Source organism: Lampetra fluviatilis, chromosome 3 (genome assembly GCF_964198595.1).
Source record: "Lampetra fluviatilis chromosome 3, kcLamFluv1.1, whole genome shotgun sequence".
NCBI lineage: Eukaryota > Metazoa > Chordata > Hyperoartia > Petromyzontiformes > Petromyzontidae > Lampetra > Lampetra fluviatilis.
The window spans coordinates 16,666,913-16,686,813 of record NC_136277.1 but is presented as its reverse complement, the minus strand read 5'-3'; the positions used below and the strand labels follow the sequence as shown (position 1 = coordinate 16,686,813).

At 42.0% G+C, this 19,901-nt stretch overlaps 1 protein-coding gene across 5 annotated transcripts in view; it reads left to right on the top strand.

The window, feature by feature from the left end:
* The window catches only part of TP53BP1 (tumor protein p53 binding protein 1), a 61,058-nt gene extending 47,702 nt beyond the window's left edge, over positions 1-13,356 (top strand). For all 5 annotated transcript variants that reach the window (XM_078884041.1, XM_078884043.1, XM_078884042.1 and 2 more), the window contains 5 exons: positions 893-1,105; positions 3,074-3,165; positions 5,095-5,294; positions 7,132-7,274; positions 7,969-13,356. In XM_078884041.1, the coding sequence (XP_078740167.1) occupies positions 893-1,105; positions 3,074-3,165; positions 5,095-5,294; positions 7,132-7,274; positions 7,969-8,156 (836 nt within the window). In that variant the 3' untranslated portion in view covers positions 8,157-13,356. The remainder of the gene's footprint in view (positions 1-892; positions 1,106-3,073; positions 3,166-5,094; positions 5,295-7,131; positions 7,275-7,968) is intronic.
* The last annotated feature ends 6,545 nt before the right edge of the window (positions 13,357-19,901 follow it).

Here is a 19,901-nt window from a genome sequence, read left to right as displayed (position 1 = left end):
AATTTGACGTACATTTTCACTCATAAATTCAAATGATTAGATAATGCTTAGCAGAGATGGTTTAAGAACTTGCTGATTGAGGCCTCTTTGGGTGAGCAATGGTGGAGTTATGCAAAGGAGTAGGATAAACTGCCTCTTCATCTGACGAGGAAGCTGGAGGCACAGGAATATTCACCAGAGGAAGCTGGCTCTATCCTGGGCTTTTCTCCAGACCTGGCTTGATTGTAGAGCTTTTATAAAATCTGTCCAAAAACAGCTGGACATCATTTTTCTTATACTGGTACAGCTTTTTATAGCAGTGAATGCCAGTTAATATTCGTGGTGGTGGTGGTGGTATCATTACATCGGTCTCTTCCTAAGCTCGTTGTTCCAGCTCCATTAGATCCTCATTTGACAGGTCCTCACCATGGGACTAAAGCAATTCCACCACGTCCAACTCCTCCACATTGTCGAGTCCAGCTATTTTGCAATGTAATCCTGTCCTGGAACGTATATGCGAAACAACGCATATTGTGGAGAGATCTAGAAGGTGGGTGGGGCGAGGGGCGGAGCCAGCCCCAGCCTGCGCCGATATGACGGGGGCCCTGTGAGGGGTTCGAGGTTCTTCGGGTTGTTGGTGAAGAAGATCCACGTTGGGTTGAAGAAGCCTCTAGCCACGCGGTCTGGGACCCAGCTCGTGGTCTGGACCGGGATAGCGGGACCGTGTCTAGTTTTGCCGTAGCGTGGTTAAATGGGCGTTCAACACCGAAGTGTAGGTTACGTTATGTTGTGTTGAGTTGATGTAATAAATAGCGTTGCTCCCAAGACAACGTCTGCGACTCAGTTGGACTCACTACACACATTCTGAATTGTGGAGATTGTAACTTTTTTTTCAATTAAAATGCCATTTCAGACTCATCATCAGGAGGCTCCAGCCCATGTAAGAGCATTGGCGGGCGCTCGCCCACGCACAGCCTCACGGAGGAACGGCCAGGGCCACAGGCGTGCCTCAGCTCTGAGCTCTTTTGCGGCTACAGCTTCGTGTTGACAGTGTCCACCCCTGCAGATCGGGTGTACTGCCGACCACCCCGCTTCTCCACTGATGAGAGCTCGGGCACTGAGGAAGGTAAGCTGGACAGCTTTGCACAAGCCGGTTACCGCTGTGGTGATATGGCTTCGCGTTCGCAGCTTGTTGCAGAGTTTCACTGCCCGAATCCAGTAACCTCCCTGATTAATACTGTGAGTTTATTAATCATAATACGATTAAAAGTAACCTATTCCTCAACTTTCCTAGCTGACTGCTGGCTGTGCTCCTCTCCACCCCGACAATAACTCTGTTGTTGCCACCGAAAATAGCTGGGTATCTGGCTAAACATGAATTTCCTTGTAACAAATAAAGATTGGATTGAATTGAAATAGCAGACGAAATTCAGCAGACATGATAGATAGTGACACCAAAAATTAATGCGAAAGACTGATGAGGTTAACTTTCAATTTCTCCAACTTTTAAATTTGTGCCATAACCATCCTGTTAATGTTATTCTTTTGCGAGAATTCTCTTTAAATCCTAGAAAATAAAATAAAAACTTGACATTATATATTATCTTGGCATTTTATTACATAAAAAAGCAGTTTAACACGGGCTTTTGCGGCCAATATCCATAATGAAGATTTTTTTGGGTTAGATCGCATACATATGAATGTGTTGTTAAACCCACCACTACCCGATACAGCCAATTTAGTAAGGTTTGTCACGTAAACAAAACGTGCCAATTAGTTACTACTTAACCACACCGGTGTGTCGTAGAGTAAACCCATAACATTGAAAACTCGAGTACGACGTTTCACTGGTAATTACAACCAGCTTCATCAAGTGGTTAACCAGAATTTTGAAGAAGTCTGAAAAAGCAGATTACATTTAGTGCTTTGAGTACAGGATTATGACAATCACGGCTGTCTCTTATTTTCAATTGGAGAGCAACGAGTTCTCTGTTAGTTAAATTTAAAAATACACACCGTCTTCACAGTGAAAGTTAAAGATGCCGTCACCGCATTCAGAAGGACAGGCCGTTGTGTGCTGCTGTCATGGTCCAAATTTGGCAAATTTGAAATATCGCCTGAAGATTACTCAATTGGAATTATATATAACAACCATTGCCCCTATGACTCATGAAAAAGAGTCACAAGACTGATAATATATTGGGCAAACAAGTGTAATAAATTGTTTAAAAAAAATGTAACCCTCATTACTATTCCTGTAATCAGAAGCATGCTAAAATATCTAGCAAAATAACTGCACTTGTGGTTGAAAAGGAGTACTTGAATCACACATTTCACCGTAAATGATACCCAGTGTCCCTGAGTGACACACATTACTGTATCAATCGCTATTTGGTATTTGTTTTATTAGAAGTTGCTACAAGTGTAATGACAGGGTTCCATCTGTCGGCCTGGAGGGGTAATCGGGGGTATGGGCAAGTTATATAATGACTAACTGGAAGGGGGGCGTATTGGGGCTAAAGGTGAAAGGCGGAGTCAGTCGGGAAGCTCCGGGAACCTGCTCGAAGGTTCTGGAAGGGGGCGTGGCCGGAGGCGTGGCTTGGCCTTGCCGGGAGGTATATAAGGCGGACGGAACCAGAGGTTCGGGGCTGTTGCGGGTCCTGGGTCCTGACTTGCGTCGCTGCTTGCCGCCATCTCTCTTCGTCGTCTGGCCGCGTGGCCGATCCTCTGCACGGCTCTCATCGTTGTCATCGCTACGCTAGTCAGACAGCTGTGTAGTTAGACGCCGACGATGGGGTTGTGTAGAAGGGTCGGCTATGTGTAGCCATGTAGATACGTTCTGTATAACGGCCAGTGTTGTGCCCAGTGTGAGAATAAATAAGAAGCTCTCTACACGACGTGTCTCGGAAGTCGCTCACTACGCAAGGGTAGTGGCTTCATCTCATAGGCCATTTTTAGATTTAGGCACTCTTATACATTAATTTAGATCATTGAGAATTATTATGGGAATAAACCAGTTTCAATACTTTAATCCATGTGCTTAAGTGGGATATTGTCCAGCTTACTAAATCCTTTTGTGTCTTCTTGGTTCCAGAGCAAGCAGCAGTGCCGTATGACTACGCAGCAATTGAGGCTCAGATTCGGGCAGCAGGAGGCACCGTCCTGCAAAACCTTAACCCGACCCTGGTGAGCATGCTGTGTGCGCACTTTCTCTCTGGTCAGGTTGTAAGGTGTGGACCACATTGTAGATGTGGGTACCCACTATTAAAGAGCATATAAAATAGTAACATTCAGTAAGCATGTGCTTTTCAGTTGCAATGTTGCCTTGAAGTAATTTTTAATATGTAAAACTTGCAATACTTCACACTGGAGCTACTCATGCCAAAAAGTAATTGTATAAATATTTGTTTTCAAATCTTTATTATTTTTATTAATTCAGTGGCCACTGCCAGAGGCTTCTTCAACCCCTCTTGGGGTAGGAGGGGCAGGGAGAGGATGCCTTATCGTGTGTCCCCCGGCCACCCAGCAACTACTTTCTTTAGATTTCTGGGCTAGCGCCCAGAACTCCAGCATATCTGCCACACCGGGAGAGTTAATACAATGTTGCACGGTGCCGGCAGAATAATTTTAGCATGCATCGGCTCCTGGCTTACTCTCTTATACGGAAAAACCCATTTAGCCAGTTACCCAGATAGTTTGCAAGGGAAATCTGTGGCTATTAGCATAGAACAAGAATAACAACATCAACGTCATACGTACAGAGCAACATGCAACAACAGAACAAAACCCATCAGGGGAACACCTCACTTCATGTCACGTAGCACTGCATTTAACTTACCTTCAATTAGTTCAAAATCACTGCTCTGATACTTGATTTTCTTCTGCTTTCGCTCGCTGGGGTTGTAATCAATTTGAATTCGATACAATGTCTGGAAAATCACGGAGAAATTGATATATTTTATCAAAAATTTGACTTACCTTTTGTTTCAAGTGCTAAAGAAATAAATAAAGACACCAAATACACTTTGTTGCTGCGTAGAATAATTTATTTGATGAACTTTCAATAAAGAAACGTCAAATTTAAAGCGAATTTGCATTAAAAAAAGTATTGCTTATGATCGTAATGACGGGGGGGGGGGGGGGGGGTGCGGCATGTGGAGTGACATCAAGGTACAAGTACTGCACTCAATGAAGTGTCAGTGGGGTGGTAATTGATGATGTACAAATATAGTATGTTTGCAGTGTGAAAAGACAATACTGTTCTCAAAAAACCATTGGAGTAAACATTCAGATATAGTTTAATGGTTAAAAACATAGAACTAAAAAAATCTACGACATAAAAGATATGGAAATGCTTGTTTATGACTCATCTAATTATTTGATGGTTAATACAAAACCAAAATTCAGAGCATAATTGGGATAACTTGCAGGTATATGACTCATTTCTGGCAAGATCTGGTAAAAGTGTGGATGAATAGAACCCTTGTAGTATAGGTGTTATTATGTAACATGACTCATATGCCTGTATTTATAATTAACTATTAGGATGTTATATTTGATAGAAGTGAAAAACTGAAAATATTAAGTGAAAAGGGTAAAAAAATGCAGTGAGAAAATAAATGTGCAAATTAAAACTTCAGCAATGTCACATTTGAATCCATTTGTAAATGAAAGCATAGACTAATTGTTGAAAAATCCTCACACCACGTGTTTTTTAAATTAATATACTGTGGTGTAAGAGGATGCCTTGGTCATGTTTGTGTCATCTTGTAAAGAACAATTGTATTTGTTTTTGACGATTGCTGGTGCATTGTTCTTGTCGTATTAGAGGTGGTGCCAATTCAATTTTTTTTTACATTCACACTAGAGATTCACAAGCAAAATTGTTATTACCCATTGAGATGACATAAAAATTGAGTCATATCGCAGATTTCATAGTTTTCATATTGGCTGAGCAACCCTTCCAGTTGTAACAAATATATAAGTCCTAATAACGAGCAAATTCATGCTCTAGCTCAGTATTGAACTGTGAATACCTTTGGGTACACTGTCAATTACCACTATGATGCTGAAATGAGAATCTGTTGTGTTGTGTATGTGCGCGCGTGTGTCCAGTGCACGGAGCTTTCACTCTGTTTCTTGGTGTGCGACTTCCCGTGTCGCTCACGCGAGTACTTGCTGGCGCTAGCGGCTGGCATACCCTGTGTGTCGCACATGTGGGTGCGGGACACTTGCCTGCTGAACACCCAGCATGACTACCGTAAATACATGCTTCCCTCTGGCTACAACCTCACTGCTGGCTCCATCAATGAGTGGTGAGCTCATGATCCCAAAGTCTGCTCTTTTTACAGTTTTGCTTATGAATTATTGGGGTTTCTAGCCATGGTTAAATGTTTAGTATATACCCATCAATATTTGTTTTGCAAATCTAACTGCTAATGAGACTCAAAAGGTTGAACGAATCCAGAGTTTTCTTGTTTAAAAAATTATACTGATAATATTCATCGTGAAAGCACAATAAAGACTGATAGACAAGAAATATGTTTTTACTTGGAGAGATGGAGGTCTTGTTGTTATTTGATGTTGCATGATGCTCTGCAAAAATGCATGATTTTGTGTATGCTGTAATACCCCGATTTACGTCCTCCCGTTTTATGTACTTTCACTATAACGTGCTCAACTTATTGATACCCAATCTCTTTTTACTTTGTGGTACATCGCTATAACATACTCGAGATTTACGAACTTTACTATTCATATCCACATTTTTTACGTTCCACGGCAAACATTCAGGTGCAAGATGTCCTGAGGAGCCCTCAAGCATATGCATCCCTGACTACAATAGTCTCTTTCGTGTGTACACGTGTAGTGAGTCCAACTGAGTCGCAGACGTTGTCTTGGGAGCAACACGTTTTATTAAATTCTTAGCACGACATACTCCAAGCTATTAACACAACATACTCTCGGGCGGTGACCACCCAACTAACCAGGCTACGGCGGAACTAGACACGGTTCCGCTATCCCGGTCCGGACTACAAGCTGGGTCCCGGACCGCGTGGCTGGAGGCTTCTTCCAGCTTGACGTGGATCTCCTGCTTCTCAAACAGAAAGAACCCCGAGCCCCTCACAGGGCCCCCTTATATCGGGCCGGGCTGGGGCTGGCTCCGCCTCACGCCCCGCCCACCTTCTAGATCTCTCTCGCCCTTGCCCTGAAGGCTCTCGAGAGTTCTTCTCGGACCATGTGACCACCCATTGGCCCCCTCCACCGGTGGCCCCCCTCCAGTATCATCCGGTCACATGTCCCCAGGTCAGCCAGAGTATCATGCTCCCAACGTAACCCTAGCTGGCTGACACTCCCTCGCTCTCTCAACGGGAGCCCGCACCGCACGCTGTGCGTGGTGCCACCACGCTTAACCAGCGCTCACCCAAGCCCCCACTAGGGCTGGTACTACACCCCATGTCCGGGGTGTACACACAACAGTATACATTCCGCTGTGGCCTCGCAGGCCCGGCACCACACAGTAACATTCCCAGTCACTACACACGTACTCTATTAATGTTTTCCCCCACATACCATCTTTATTGAGACTATTTTTATAGAAGAGTAAAAATGTTTTATATGATGAACAACTAGTAATAAAACATAGTAGATTAGACAAGGTAAAATATCTTAATGTATAAATAATATACATGCACTGTTCACACTGATGGTTGTACAGTATAGATTAGATACGCAATGGGTTACTGAGCATCCTCTGTTTATCCACTATATCACGTTACGATCCATCATCCCATTTCTTTGCTTCAATTTAAGTACTTTGGATTCACGTTCTGGTTTTCAGGAACTCATCCTGGGTGTAAACCGGGGTATGCCTGTATCTTGTTTTTGTATAAGATTGTATTTAAAGTGTTTGAGTTTCCAAACTTTTAACTTACTAAGTTAATTATGTATTAGTCGTAGTGTAGGGGGAGGTCAGGTGGAGCCCCAGCTTGTATGGATTACATGATACGTGTCCATCTGTGTGCATGTGCGTGTGTGTGAGAGATGTATAGTACGCCCAGCTAAGCTCTCTCCACACCCATTGTTAATAATGCCACATAAACTAAATAATTACCACTTATCTGTGATGTATGTCCCTCACTTTCTGACTAGGCACGGACAGAAAAATCTCTTTGAAGACACAAGGGTACTGCTGGTGTCCGAGGATCACGAGAGCTTCCTGGACCTGTGGTCGGAGATTCTTATGGCGGCGAAGGCTGCTACAGTCACCTGCCACAAGCCCACCCCGAACAATGGTAAGCCTCAATGTTACTTATAAGGGTGATTATAGATTTTAGCCTAAACGTTTAAAGTGCATTCAGGCCCTGTAGTTCAATCACTGTTTCCCAGACAGTATTCTACAGGAACCCAGCACTCCCATCACCTAATGTGTGCAAATAAAAAACCCACAACCCTGACATTAATAAGAGTATGATTGCCCCATTTTTAATATTGCTTATTTTCACATTAGCTGAATTTTTACTTGGAAGGGAATATTTGCAGACAATACAGTCACAAATAATAACTTGCATACATGCGGATTCAAATGTAAAACTTCTATTTTGAAATGTATTGTTTTTAATTAAAAAAAATCCCAGAGCCATTTTACATGTTTTTTGGTTTTGTGTTTCTGCAAATGTGCCACTTTATTGTGGCTTATGTTACCTGAACATTGAGAAATAAAAGGCAATTTTGCGCATCATGACCAAAACTTTTAGTGCTTGTTGCACAATCTGCACTTGCAGCAATCGTTCAATCCTGAAAAGCGACTGAATGCCAGTGATAGCATACTCCCATTTCAATCCAGATAATATTATATTGTGCGGCATGTATTGTCCATGTATATAGCATATACAAATAACTGCATTGTTGCACTTGAACATATGTGTGCGTGGTGTTCCAATAATAAAAAGGTCATGTATAATATTACATGATGTGTGCCGTCTTCAGATGTCGCAGTGGCCAAGTACGACTTGCTGGTGTCGGACGCATCATGCCCTCCCGGCATGCTGCATTGTGCTGCTGCTCTAGAAATGCCCGTGGTGTCCTCTGAGTGGCTGGTGCAGTGCCTGGTAACAGGACACCGTGTCCCCTTCACCTCCCACCCTGCCTTCCGGCATGACCACCGCCCAGTTTAAGCCCCCCATCACTACTTGTAGAGCCATGCGCAAGTTCTCACAATGCATGACGAAGAAGACAGATTGATAGGTTAGTCACATATCTAAATCTGCAAATGATTTTTATGTAATATTTTATTTTAACTCCATCTCCCCATTTACACACACACACATTGCACAACAATGAAATTATTTTAACTGTTTGAGTTTTATGTAAGAAATAAGCTAATTCCGGCAACACTTTTGCATAACCTTTTGCCACAACAAGTAAACAAAGTTAATCTAAGCTATAGGGTCTACATTTGCACTGTTTAAGAAACTTGCCCAACTCCAAGATATCTTTTTACACTCATTGATTAAAACATTCCACCACAAGTGTTATCACTCGTTGCATTCACCCTATTTTAGCCTGTAATGTCAATGTGAAAACATACCTAACAATTTATATGAAAATTGCGGTCTGTTTAAAACAAGCGTTCATTGATAAGTATGACTGACTTTTATATTTTAAGTAACTACCGTACTTGAAATATTATGTGCATTGCTGTGGGGTATTTGCCTAAAAAATTACGCATTTGGAGTGCATTTACACAATCCAGTTCTATTTGGGCATTTGCTGCCTTTAAGATATAGAATGCAATGCTGTGCACACTCGCTAGTCATGCAGTCGCCTAAAATTATTGTCGTAATGGCCCTTGACTTTATTTCACGTATCAACAAAATTGACTTACCATTTTGAGCCTTTTAACTATTTTTAACCGTGCACTTTAAACAGTTGAGGTGTATTAAAAACACACAATGTGAAAGTTTAAATAGGTTTCATTTCCTGGTGGATGTTTTTACAACTACAGGGGCAATTAGAACAAGATAAACAAAATGCGTCACTGTAGGAAGATGACATAAAAGACAGTGATTGATATTTTGCATTTTGGCTATAAAACTTAACAGGTGTTTGAAATGTTTTTGGGTCTTTGTTATTTTGCAAAAGACTCGTTTATTAGACATATTCTGTAGGTGCTTCACTATGCCATTGTTTAAGTGACTAAAAGTAGTTCATTATATGCCTTACTGAAAAACGTGTACATTTGCATAGAGGGACCAAGTTGTGGGTGAATAATGGTTAAGACTTGATATGTTGCATAATGGTTCTCTGCAAAAATTGAATCATTGTGTTGATAAATCAAGGCCGCCCAGGTTTAGCTGGGTGACTTATTGAGGTGTTGATTATTGCGTCACCACGATAATCATGCACATAAAACTCATCTTTATCTAACATTCATTGTGTACGAAATGCTTTTTAGATTGATACATACTGTGTTTATGAATTTTTTATTACCAGGTTTATTTGTAACCGTATTAGTTTACGTCTGAAAACTGCTAGTGATATAATTGGTGAAACTATTCATATCTTGACTTAAAGCTTTCGTGACTGCAGGAATTTATATTCTTTGGGTCTTTTGGTAAAGTCACGTAGATAGGTTCAAACAAAACAAAAAACTACGACGATTCGATCGCAACACAAGCGACCGTCATCATCATAGTTTTTTGTTTCTTTTATTATTTTTTTAACCTATCTACGTGACTTTACCGAAAGACCCAAAGAATATAAGCTATTAATATGTTTGTGTGTATTCGTTTTTTGCATGGTATTCCTAGGTAAGATGTGCGTAATATTGTCAAAGTCTATAAATCAGCTGTGTAACAATATCGGGTAGTTGTTTTAGATGCTCCGGATGTTATTTTAGTTATAAGTTCATGTAATAATTACAGGTTTACTGTGAGGAATTACACTTTTGCTTTGTAGCTGTCTATACTGTGAAGCATTTTTGTGATGATGTGCCGCTGTTGCTTGCTCAATAGCTAAATCTTTGGACCATCTGTGCATACATGGCACAGAGAATCTACTTTCACCAAAATTATTTCTTTTTAAAGCTGGCTTATTTTGTCTGAACCAAAAGTTTAAAAAAATTAACAACACTTTTTTTATTGTTCTTTTTTATAAATGGTTTCAATCACAATGCTATCTGATACATAATCCATAGCTTTACATACTTAGGTATGAAATCCAGCCCATCACTTTGTTATGTCTACTCCACGATTTTTTTTTCCAATGTTAAGCCTTTTATCCCACATGGAGACACCTTAACTTTATAGTTTGGATGTAAATTATGCTGAAACAATAACCCAAGAGTTTAGAAAAAGACTGACCTGTGTTGTAAGAGTAGTCATTAAAATTGTCTGTAGTGTAAACTTTAGATAACTAAGCAGTTTAAGTGTGAGACATTTAAGATTGCAGTTAAAAGTTCGAAATGTAAACGTTTAATTCTAATTTTATATTTCCCCATTTTTGCCCGTCGCTGCCAGTGTCGACAGCTTGGTCCTCATTTAATACGTTCGCGTTATCCCACAGGGCCACAAACGTGATGCAGAGAAGGCTCTTTTATTTTAACTGTCTGCGAGTCACCCAAGAGATGGAAGTTTGCCCACACTCCCCGAGTCCCTCTTGTACTGCACGGAAGGAGGGAGAGAGGCTCGCCTCATTTCCCCAGTGTTTGCGGTGCAGATCCTGCCACTGGTGGTGGCGGTGCCAAAATCTGGAGCCACTGGAAGCCTCAAAAAGCCTCCTCTGAATCACAATCGTGACCCTTGTTAGAGAACGCTAACATATGGAAGGACCATGCTGTGGATGCTGGAAACGTCTCCTAATAAACAGTTTTGCCAAATGTTCAGAATTAGGCAAAAGGACGATTATAGCTGCTTTCTTTAAAAAGAAAAAGTTCAACGACTTACATTTGAAAAGTTTTAAACGAAATTGTGGACAATTAATGTTCGTTTTTAAGTGCAACCCCTATGTGCATCCCTTGGCAAATAGGACATTGTGACAAAAAAATTACCTGCATGGAACATGTCTTTGCATCTCAACCAACCATTATTAAACTGGTTTGGAGGATTGTAAAAAAAAAATACTTGAGTTATGTATTGTTGTTAATCCATGTTGCATTTTTAACATAAATAGAACTGCTTTTAGAGACAACAATATTGCAATTTTAATGTGCCAGGGTTACTAAAGGTAATTTGTCCAGCAGTAATGTAAAATGTTGTACTTTATAAGTTCAGTGTTTATTATATTCATCAGTCATTTAAAACTGTCAAGTCCTTATTCCCCCACAATGCAATGTTGAAGTTAAAATGAGTATATACTTGTAATGTATGCCTTGTTAATGCAACAGGATTCTTAAAATATGTTGTATAACCCTTAAAGTTGGTTAAATGTGGCCTTGTACGAGATTAATGATTACAGTTTAAGTTTAGGGTCGACAATTTGGACAAGTACTTCATATACTTGATTTGATATGGAAGGTTTCATCAATTTGAATGCACCTAAATACCCAAGTATTATGTTTCGTACGGATTATCAATCATACAAGCCGTCCATTAAATTGGTGGAAGGCTAGTTTGTGTCTGCCAATTGTCTCTTCAACAGAAATGTGATCCTATTGCTTACTCTTTGGTTCTTTCGGTAAAGTCACGTAGGTATAAAATAAAATCCTATTGCTTGTTAAAGGATATACTAGGCCTGCATGTGTGCAAGCAACGTCAATAAATTAATGTTTGGCAAACAGGCATTGGTGCCTTTGAGCATCGTACATGAAACAGTCGTCACCCCAACAAATGCTTGGCGGGTGGAGGCAACAATTGATGTTGTGACCGACAAGCTAGAAAAATATTGTGTATGCATTGCAGATTGGCCACTATTCAAATGTATCATTAGGCAGGTATCCATACAGCAAACAGTTCTATTTCATTTTCTTTTATCTTTGACTCGACATTTGATCACCGTTTTCTGCTTGAAATACATGTCATTTCAGCCCACTTATTTATCGTACGACCTTTATTGGAATACCGAGGAATTGAAAATATGTTGCACAAAGCCAGTTGATTGCTCTCTACATATGTTTGGTAAAGACTTTTGGTACATATGTAATTTAAAGCTGTTTACACGTGGTTTACTTAACAGGTATAGATGCCCTCGTGCTAAAAGCTGAGAGAAGATTATTGTGGCCGAGCAGCTACATGGCAACACTTAGCTCGTGTTCATTGATCATGATTTAAAAATAGTTTTAGCAAACAGCTTAATATGAATTAAACTTGGCTTTTCTTGTCCCACCTGTTGCAACAAACAATTTTTCTGCATTGTCCCAATTTGCAACCAATGTGCATTTTTATGGCAATCAGTTAATTGCCGAGTACATTGCATGCATTTTTTGCATCCTATCATATTTAACCAGTGCACAATGAACAAAAGACAAGTGAAATATTTCTACAAATTATAACGTTTTTTTTCACTTCCTTATTTACCAAAAAATATAATTTCGTAATTGAAAATCCCTAACAACTTCCTTTCCCCCTTGCCTGGTTACCACAAAGCAAAACAACTGTAAATACGCAATTGAAATGCCTTATGTTAATTTGTTTATATAAATTACACATTGCAAGGTTATCCTGATGTATTTCTTAATGATTGCATTGATTTATGGTTGCCATAATTGTGGATCCATTCATACTTATATGCCTAAGCCAATTTGTGTATCTCATACAAAATGTTCTTTTATAACATCCTCAATATTTTGTGCAAACATGAACATTTTTAGTCGTATGCTGAGTAAAAATCGACGTGCAAAATTATATCTACCAATTATAATTCACACTTTTAGCTACAAATATATGAAAAACCCCTGTTACAACTGGAAACACTGCAAGTTCGTTTGCCGTTATGAAGAGTACATTATTTTCTCCATAGAGTGCTTTTTGTGTATGCTAAAGAGATATACTTAACGGTTTGCCATACCAGACGGAGATTATCATAACCTCCGCACAGTTGGCTAACTACGGTGCGAAAGAAGTTATACATACATACCTCAAGCCTTCCACCAATAGAAACCACTGACATCCGCAAGAATCTCTGCTTCAACTCTTGGATGCTCCTGTTTGTACAATTACTTAGTACAATGGAGGATTACCCGAGTTTTCTCCAGTGCCATGTGAACACAGCCAATTTAAATAGTGGCATCGTATGCATCTGCTGAAATTGTTTAATCTGTGCGCCGTTTTATAAGTAACTTGCAATCGTGGTAATTGCTTATGTCGGTGTAAAGCTTGCATCGCAGTACATGTTTTGGAGCCATTAAATTGTTACAACTCATTTGTTTGTCGGTTTTGATGAGCGGCAAAATAAATACATTTAGGAGCCATCCATTTAGTACTTACGCAAAAATCTGTCAACTTGACCGCCCCCTCTCCCTATACTCCCACCTGCGTACGTACGCTTGACGCACCCCCCTCCCCTCCGAATCCTATAGAACGGCCGATATTTAATCCACGCAGAAACGATCAAGGATTATTAATAATATTAACGTGTTTAAGCAAACAGATAGTCCACCGTCGGCTGCATTAAAGAATGAAGTTGCGTACCCTGGTCACTTATTTTGCTGAGCTGCGTGATAGCTGCAGTCAGGGGCACGCAAGTGACACCTCTCCCACAGTCCCACTTATCTCGGTAGTACTTGTCTGACAGCTGAAGAAACTGAACTGTGGCTCATTTGAAGGCCAATGTAGATAAATTATCGATGCTTCATATACAAGCTTACGCATTTGGGTTACCCCCACCCCTCCATGCGTACGTACTAAATGGATGACCCCTTAAGGAAAGTCATTAATATATTTCTGAAGATAAAACTCCCATTTTCCACATAAAAGGGGATGTGATGTGTACAATATTTGGAGTAAAACCTCTCAATTCGCGGATATTTATTTAGCGAAATTAGATCATTCACAATTTTATTTTTGCATACCAGTTTAACTTGCATTTTTATTTTGACTATTCGCGATTTCGACACCATAGCATCAAGGGGGAAGCGTACTACGAGCGAGTACCGTAGTCGATTGCGGGACCACGTGGCGCGATCCACATGCTAAAGTTTTTACTTTTCAAGTGCCGTTGACTGTTGTGCTATTTTTTGCCATGTGTTTTAAATTTCGATCATTGGGTCTAAACTTCAAGCGAGTGGCTTGAGTGAGAGCAAGAGTAAAAGGCAGAAAAAAGTGACGAGTTTAGCCCAGTAAGTAGAGTTGTTGGATAGACTTGTACGTGGTGACAGTGAGTCTTCTGTTGACTGCCTTTATATGGTAAACGGGTCAGCAGTCAAGACATCTAAAGAAAATCGAGAGGGCAATTCGGGAAAGTGTGGCGACAGTGCACCGATGACCGCCAAAGTAGTGGCATCATCACATCCCCAGCATCACCTGCACCTCCGATTAGCAGGGTTGGCCACGTAGGGTGCGAAATAAATTCAACATACAAGTTAAATTACATTTCAAAATGTACATTATAATGTATTGATTTGTTTTATATTTCGTGATCTGTATTGAACAATTTAAATGGCTTATGTGTACAGGACAGGATTAATCATATTAAACATTTTCTGCTACATGTTCAGTCGGACACAGGAACCTAACCCCCTTTTCCCCATATAAATATAGTATCTACATTCGCGAATTATATTTTCGTGCAGATTTTCAATAACCTAGCCCTCGTGGATGTCGAGGCCGTACCTATTTCATTTGGAAAATTCCAATGAAAAATATTTAAATGAGTGCTACAAAGGCAATAAATATAATGCAACAATAAAAAAAAATTAACCCGTAAAAATTAAGTTTTTCACTATAAATCCTTTATATGCGTGGCGGCTAGAGTCCTCTCGTCCTCTGGCTTGAGATGGCTGCCACCTATGGGTCAGATGATTGTCTGCCAGCATTAAGCAATTGGTAATTAAATATTTAAAAAAATTCCCTTAACAGTGTAAAATTTTGGAAAAAAATTTTCACGAAAATTAATTGTCACGCACAACGAGTCTGTGTGGAAAATGTCAGCTCGATTGGATCACGGGAAGTGGGTTAAAAAACGACCGAAAGATTTGCACGGTCGTAAGCAAGCAAGCAAGCGAACTTAATATAAAGGATTTAAAAAATACGACTAGAGTAAGAAATAATACATTCTGTTAATTCAGAGTTATGTCTGTTCAGTTAGACTTATGGGGCCATTTGTATTCTATTTTTAGATGTTACACTTAAATCTTTGCAAAATAAGCTATTAAATTAGACATCTCAATGTTACACCTTAATCTATATTTAACGAGAAGTTTATATATTGACAGACTCGTCTGAGAGCATGTGGTTCTTACGAACGTGTGCAAAGAAGGCTTAAGGTGGTCTCGAGGGGGCCACCCCTGCCACCTGACTCCGCCCTCTATTGAGAAATGTGACGTCACATCAAAATGCGCTACTTTAAATAAATATAGACAACACGTTCTACTTAATTAAATAGACTTTTTAATAAATGTTTTCTCCTACAACATCAGAGTGCAGCGCCACATTAAATACGCACTACAATGGCAATAGTTTAAAGAGATTTGTAACATGTTTAATTTGGGGGGGGGGGCAGAGCTTTGTGACGTCACATTTGAAGGGGGGTCTGACTTTTTGTAACGCCATGTGACGAGGGGGGGGGTCAAAAACCGTCCAATATCGCGTGACGTCATTTATGGACGTCCCCTAAACCCTCGCTATGCGTGCGTTCTTGGTTTCGAGAGTTTCGCATATTCGCAAGTTACTCAGTGTATACTAATTCCCCATTCGCCAGACTGCAGTATTGGGGAGTGTTAGGTAGTGCCAGGCCGCTGGCACCGAGGATGCAGACTGTTGTTGTTGTTACATTTGAAACTGCCGAGATTAGACATGCCCCCTCGGCTGTACGAGTCGTCCTCAAGTCTCGCCGTAATCTCGCTTTGAACTCGCTATTGCATGTTACTTTAGACGTTCTTGGTCAACTCGTCTATACATTTTGGTGTAAACGAGCCCATTGAAAAGAACGCGAACGCAATCGGGGAAAGTGTTGTGGCAAGTCGCTCACCAGAGTGCCAACACGATAACAACTTCGCGTTGTTATCAAACACCTGCGTCTCACGATGAGTCATCCTCCTGAATTCCTCACCACCACCTACAATCGTCAAATCATCATCCATTTAAGGCAATACAACAGAAATTAATGTTGTATTTATTGTAGTCATTGTAATTAAACATTTGATATCCCCCCCCATGTTCACTCGTACCAGGAACGTAACCTAATTTTTTCCCCAGTGGAACAAGGGTTTCTGCATTCGCGAAGTCGGCATCTCGCGCGAAGTGTTTTCAAGGACAGTGCACATTATCAGAGTTATGTTTTTTGTTTGCATTATGACTGCAGGTATTGTGGTCTATGCAAACATGACTCCTTGTAAAAAAAAAGGTGTCAGTTTTGTTGCCAGATAGAAGGGTAAAAAACAATTATCATATTTTTTACTGGCAAATGAGGTTCCAATGGTGTTTTCAAGAAGTTAACCCTCGCAGATCGAGGGTTGACACACAATCACGTCGGCTCATGAGCGCCCCAAGGGGGACGGCCTTGGGTACTGCAGGGAAAACAACGCGACCCGCTGCCGTTGAGTGGTGAACCAGTGCCTGCGGAAGATGGCATCCACAAATCCCACTTGCAGCATTAACTGAATCTCCAGCACCATATGCCACGGAAAGGGCCCTCCACACTCTCGATGTGACGAGAACCCCTCACGTTTTACCTACAACGGACCATTGGGGGTAATGCAGCCTCCAAGGCACGAATCTCAGTCTGGATCCGCGACTACACCCAGTGTTACAGGGTCGAAGGAAAGACGCCCTCACATTCCACCAGAGCAGTCACAACATCTTGGGCAAGGGCTTCCAGTGTTCAATTGGAAGCCATGCAAGGCAGCATACACATTTGTCCGTCACTTTCGCCTTTACACTTGAGTGTCGCAAGAGGATTCCTTTTGGAGGGCAGTCTTGTCAGCTGCCGTGTAGGAGGGGCCTGTCCCTCCTCCAGCTGATCTTTAAGATGTGAGGAAGAGTCCCGTGGATGGTGGCATTGACGAAGAAACATGAGGTTTTGAACCTTGGTAAAAAATAGTTTTAAAGTCACTGTCGCCATCCATAGGACTCCCCTTCATTTCAGAGGGGTCCTGGTGTTCCTCCATTGTTGGGCGTTAGGCACACATTAGTTCAGTTAGTGGATCAACACAACGCTTTTATGTTCAATCTATTTTCTATTTCCTCGCTTCCTCTCAGCTGCATATCTTGTGTTCTTGGAGAGCTGGGCTGCCGTTGCTATGTTTATTCCTCTACCCAGGGATGGGGAGTGGATCCCAGAGAATCGATTCCCAATTACGTGAATTGATGTTTCGGAATTGATTATTTACGGCACGGAATGGAATGAAAATTAAAATATCGTTGAATCGATTTAAAAAAAAGAGAATCGAATTGGGAGCGCCACTTAAATAGCCACGAGGGCATTACATGTCCCGTCACGACACTGAGATTGAACCGTGCGAGAGAGCGTGAGTAAAAGTGAGAGTGACCAGTGTGAGAGAATGAGGGTGTGTGAGTGAGTGTGTCAAGTGAGTGAAAGTGCAAGCGAATGAGAGTCCGAGTGAGTGCAAGTGAGATCGAGTGAAAGTATGAGTGAGAATGTGAATGAGAGTGTGATAATGTAAGTGAGTGTAAGTGGAAGTCTGTTTCAAAACCACAAGAGTGTGAGTGAACGAGAGTGAGCGCGCAAAGAGTAGGAGTGAATGTGTGAGTGAGATAAGAGTGAGCATGTACGTATGAGTGATAGTGTGATAGTGGGAGTGCGTACATGTGAGTGTAAGTGAATGCGTGAGAATGAGTAAATGTGAGTGAGAATGAATGAGAGAGTGCGCAAGAGTGTGAGTGAAATATGTGTGTGTGTGAGTCTGACAAAAACAACCACCACGTCCTTGATGGTGCGGTCGGAAAAACTGCGGTGAGCAATACCATTGCGGAAAGACAAATTCCAATCGGCTGTTCCCCTGATGGCCCTCGTAGTTGACACAGCGGCCAATGGGGGCTCTGGATGGGTGCGAGGGGTGGAAGACCCCTCCTTAAAATTACCACACAACCACGTTTTAAATATCAAACTAAGCTTGTGCTGGAGGCTCAGGCGTCTATGACGTCCCCATGGCCAAAGCCCTATTTGGGGAACCCAGAGACTGAACCCGCACCCTTGGGGTTCCTCCAAAATTGGCAAAAAGCTACTGAGTGGCCACGTGGAATGTTCGTATGCTCACTGCGGAGGAGAGGCTGCCACTCCTCTGCCAGGAGCTGGATCGGTATCGCGGATATCTCTGCGGTATTCAGGAGGTCCGGTGAGATGATTCTGACTCCAGTTACTATGAGGGAAGGACAGTCCTCGACTCGGGACAGGAAACTACCAAACAACAGGGAGTAGCTCTTGTGAACAAACTAATGAAGGGGTCATGGGAGCACAGCGATGAGGTGTGGGAAGCTGTAAGTCCCAGGCTACCGTGGGCTTGCCTCTCCATACATGGGAGGTGAGGAATGGTGGTGGCTCATGCCCTCACACGAAGATGAACATCAGTGGAGAGATGCAGGCACGGCCGCTGAGTCAGATGACTTCTATGACTTCTTGTCACAGGTGCTAGCTAAAGTGGCCCCTAGGGATAAAGTCATCCTGGTGGGTGACTAATTCCCTGGTGGGTAATAACGCAGGCACCTCGGATAAAGTGATTGGAAGGCAAAGGCCAGATCAGCTCAATAACAAAGGTACAAGGATGCTAGACTTCTTTGTAATTATAAACACGCTGTTTCAGCATCGGTGTATCCACACAACACCAAAGACACGTCATCCAAGTAAGAACATCTGCTCGACTATATAGTGACCGAATAGCGGATACGGCCCCATATCCTTGTCCTTGACACCAGGACCTACCGTGGAGATGATCTTCCCACTGACCATCGGCTTGTCATCTGTAAAATACTTATACTGCGGTGGTGGGTGTCTACCTAGGACCCCATTCGAACCCACAGTGGCCTGGTCTCAGTTAGCTATCATCGCTTGAAGTTGGGGTTGGCATCGTCCTCCTGATGCTAAAGGGAAATTGGTTAGGTTCCGGACTGTGGCTCATGCAGCTGCAATATCTGCTTTGGGTACGTGGTTCAGACCTCCCCAGAGACCCTGGCTGACAGAGTACGTGTTGCAGCGAGCTGAGAAAAATCGACTCGCCCACTGACGCTGTCTGCAGCATTTTTCGTTAGAGAATGAGGAGGCTTACCGCAGCCTTCGCTCGAAGGTTCGGAGACCCGTGCAGGGCTGAAAGAGTAAGTGGTAGTGGCGGGTTGCTGAGGAGATAGCCTCTGCCTAAGTAGCCCACTAATACAAATGACTCGTTAATTCCATCAAAAATGCCACTTGCAGCACTACACATATCACTATTCTTCGGGAAAAAAAACGGTGATCGGATTTCCGACCCCCAGGAACAGGTTTTCTGAGTATTTCTGTGAGGTCTCACGGGAGAGGAAATCACCCAGCCCAGATAACATCATGAGGTGAGGCTTGGATGACCCTGCTGGGCTGCGGTACCTTAAATGTTGGAAGAAGTATTCTCCCCCCTGTGTGTGGCTGGCTGGAGTGCCATTGCCACATGTTGAGGAAGTACAAAAGGCGATCCAGTCTAATACCAGGAAAAGTGCCAGGCAGAGATGGTCTCCCAAATGAACTGCTGAGGGAGGGTCACGTTTCTGTGCACGCTGAACGGGTTCTGCAGGATTGTAAGGATGCCCTGGTGTTCCCCCTCTTTGAGAAGGGGGACCGCACAG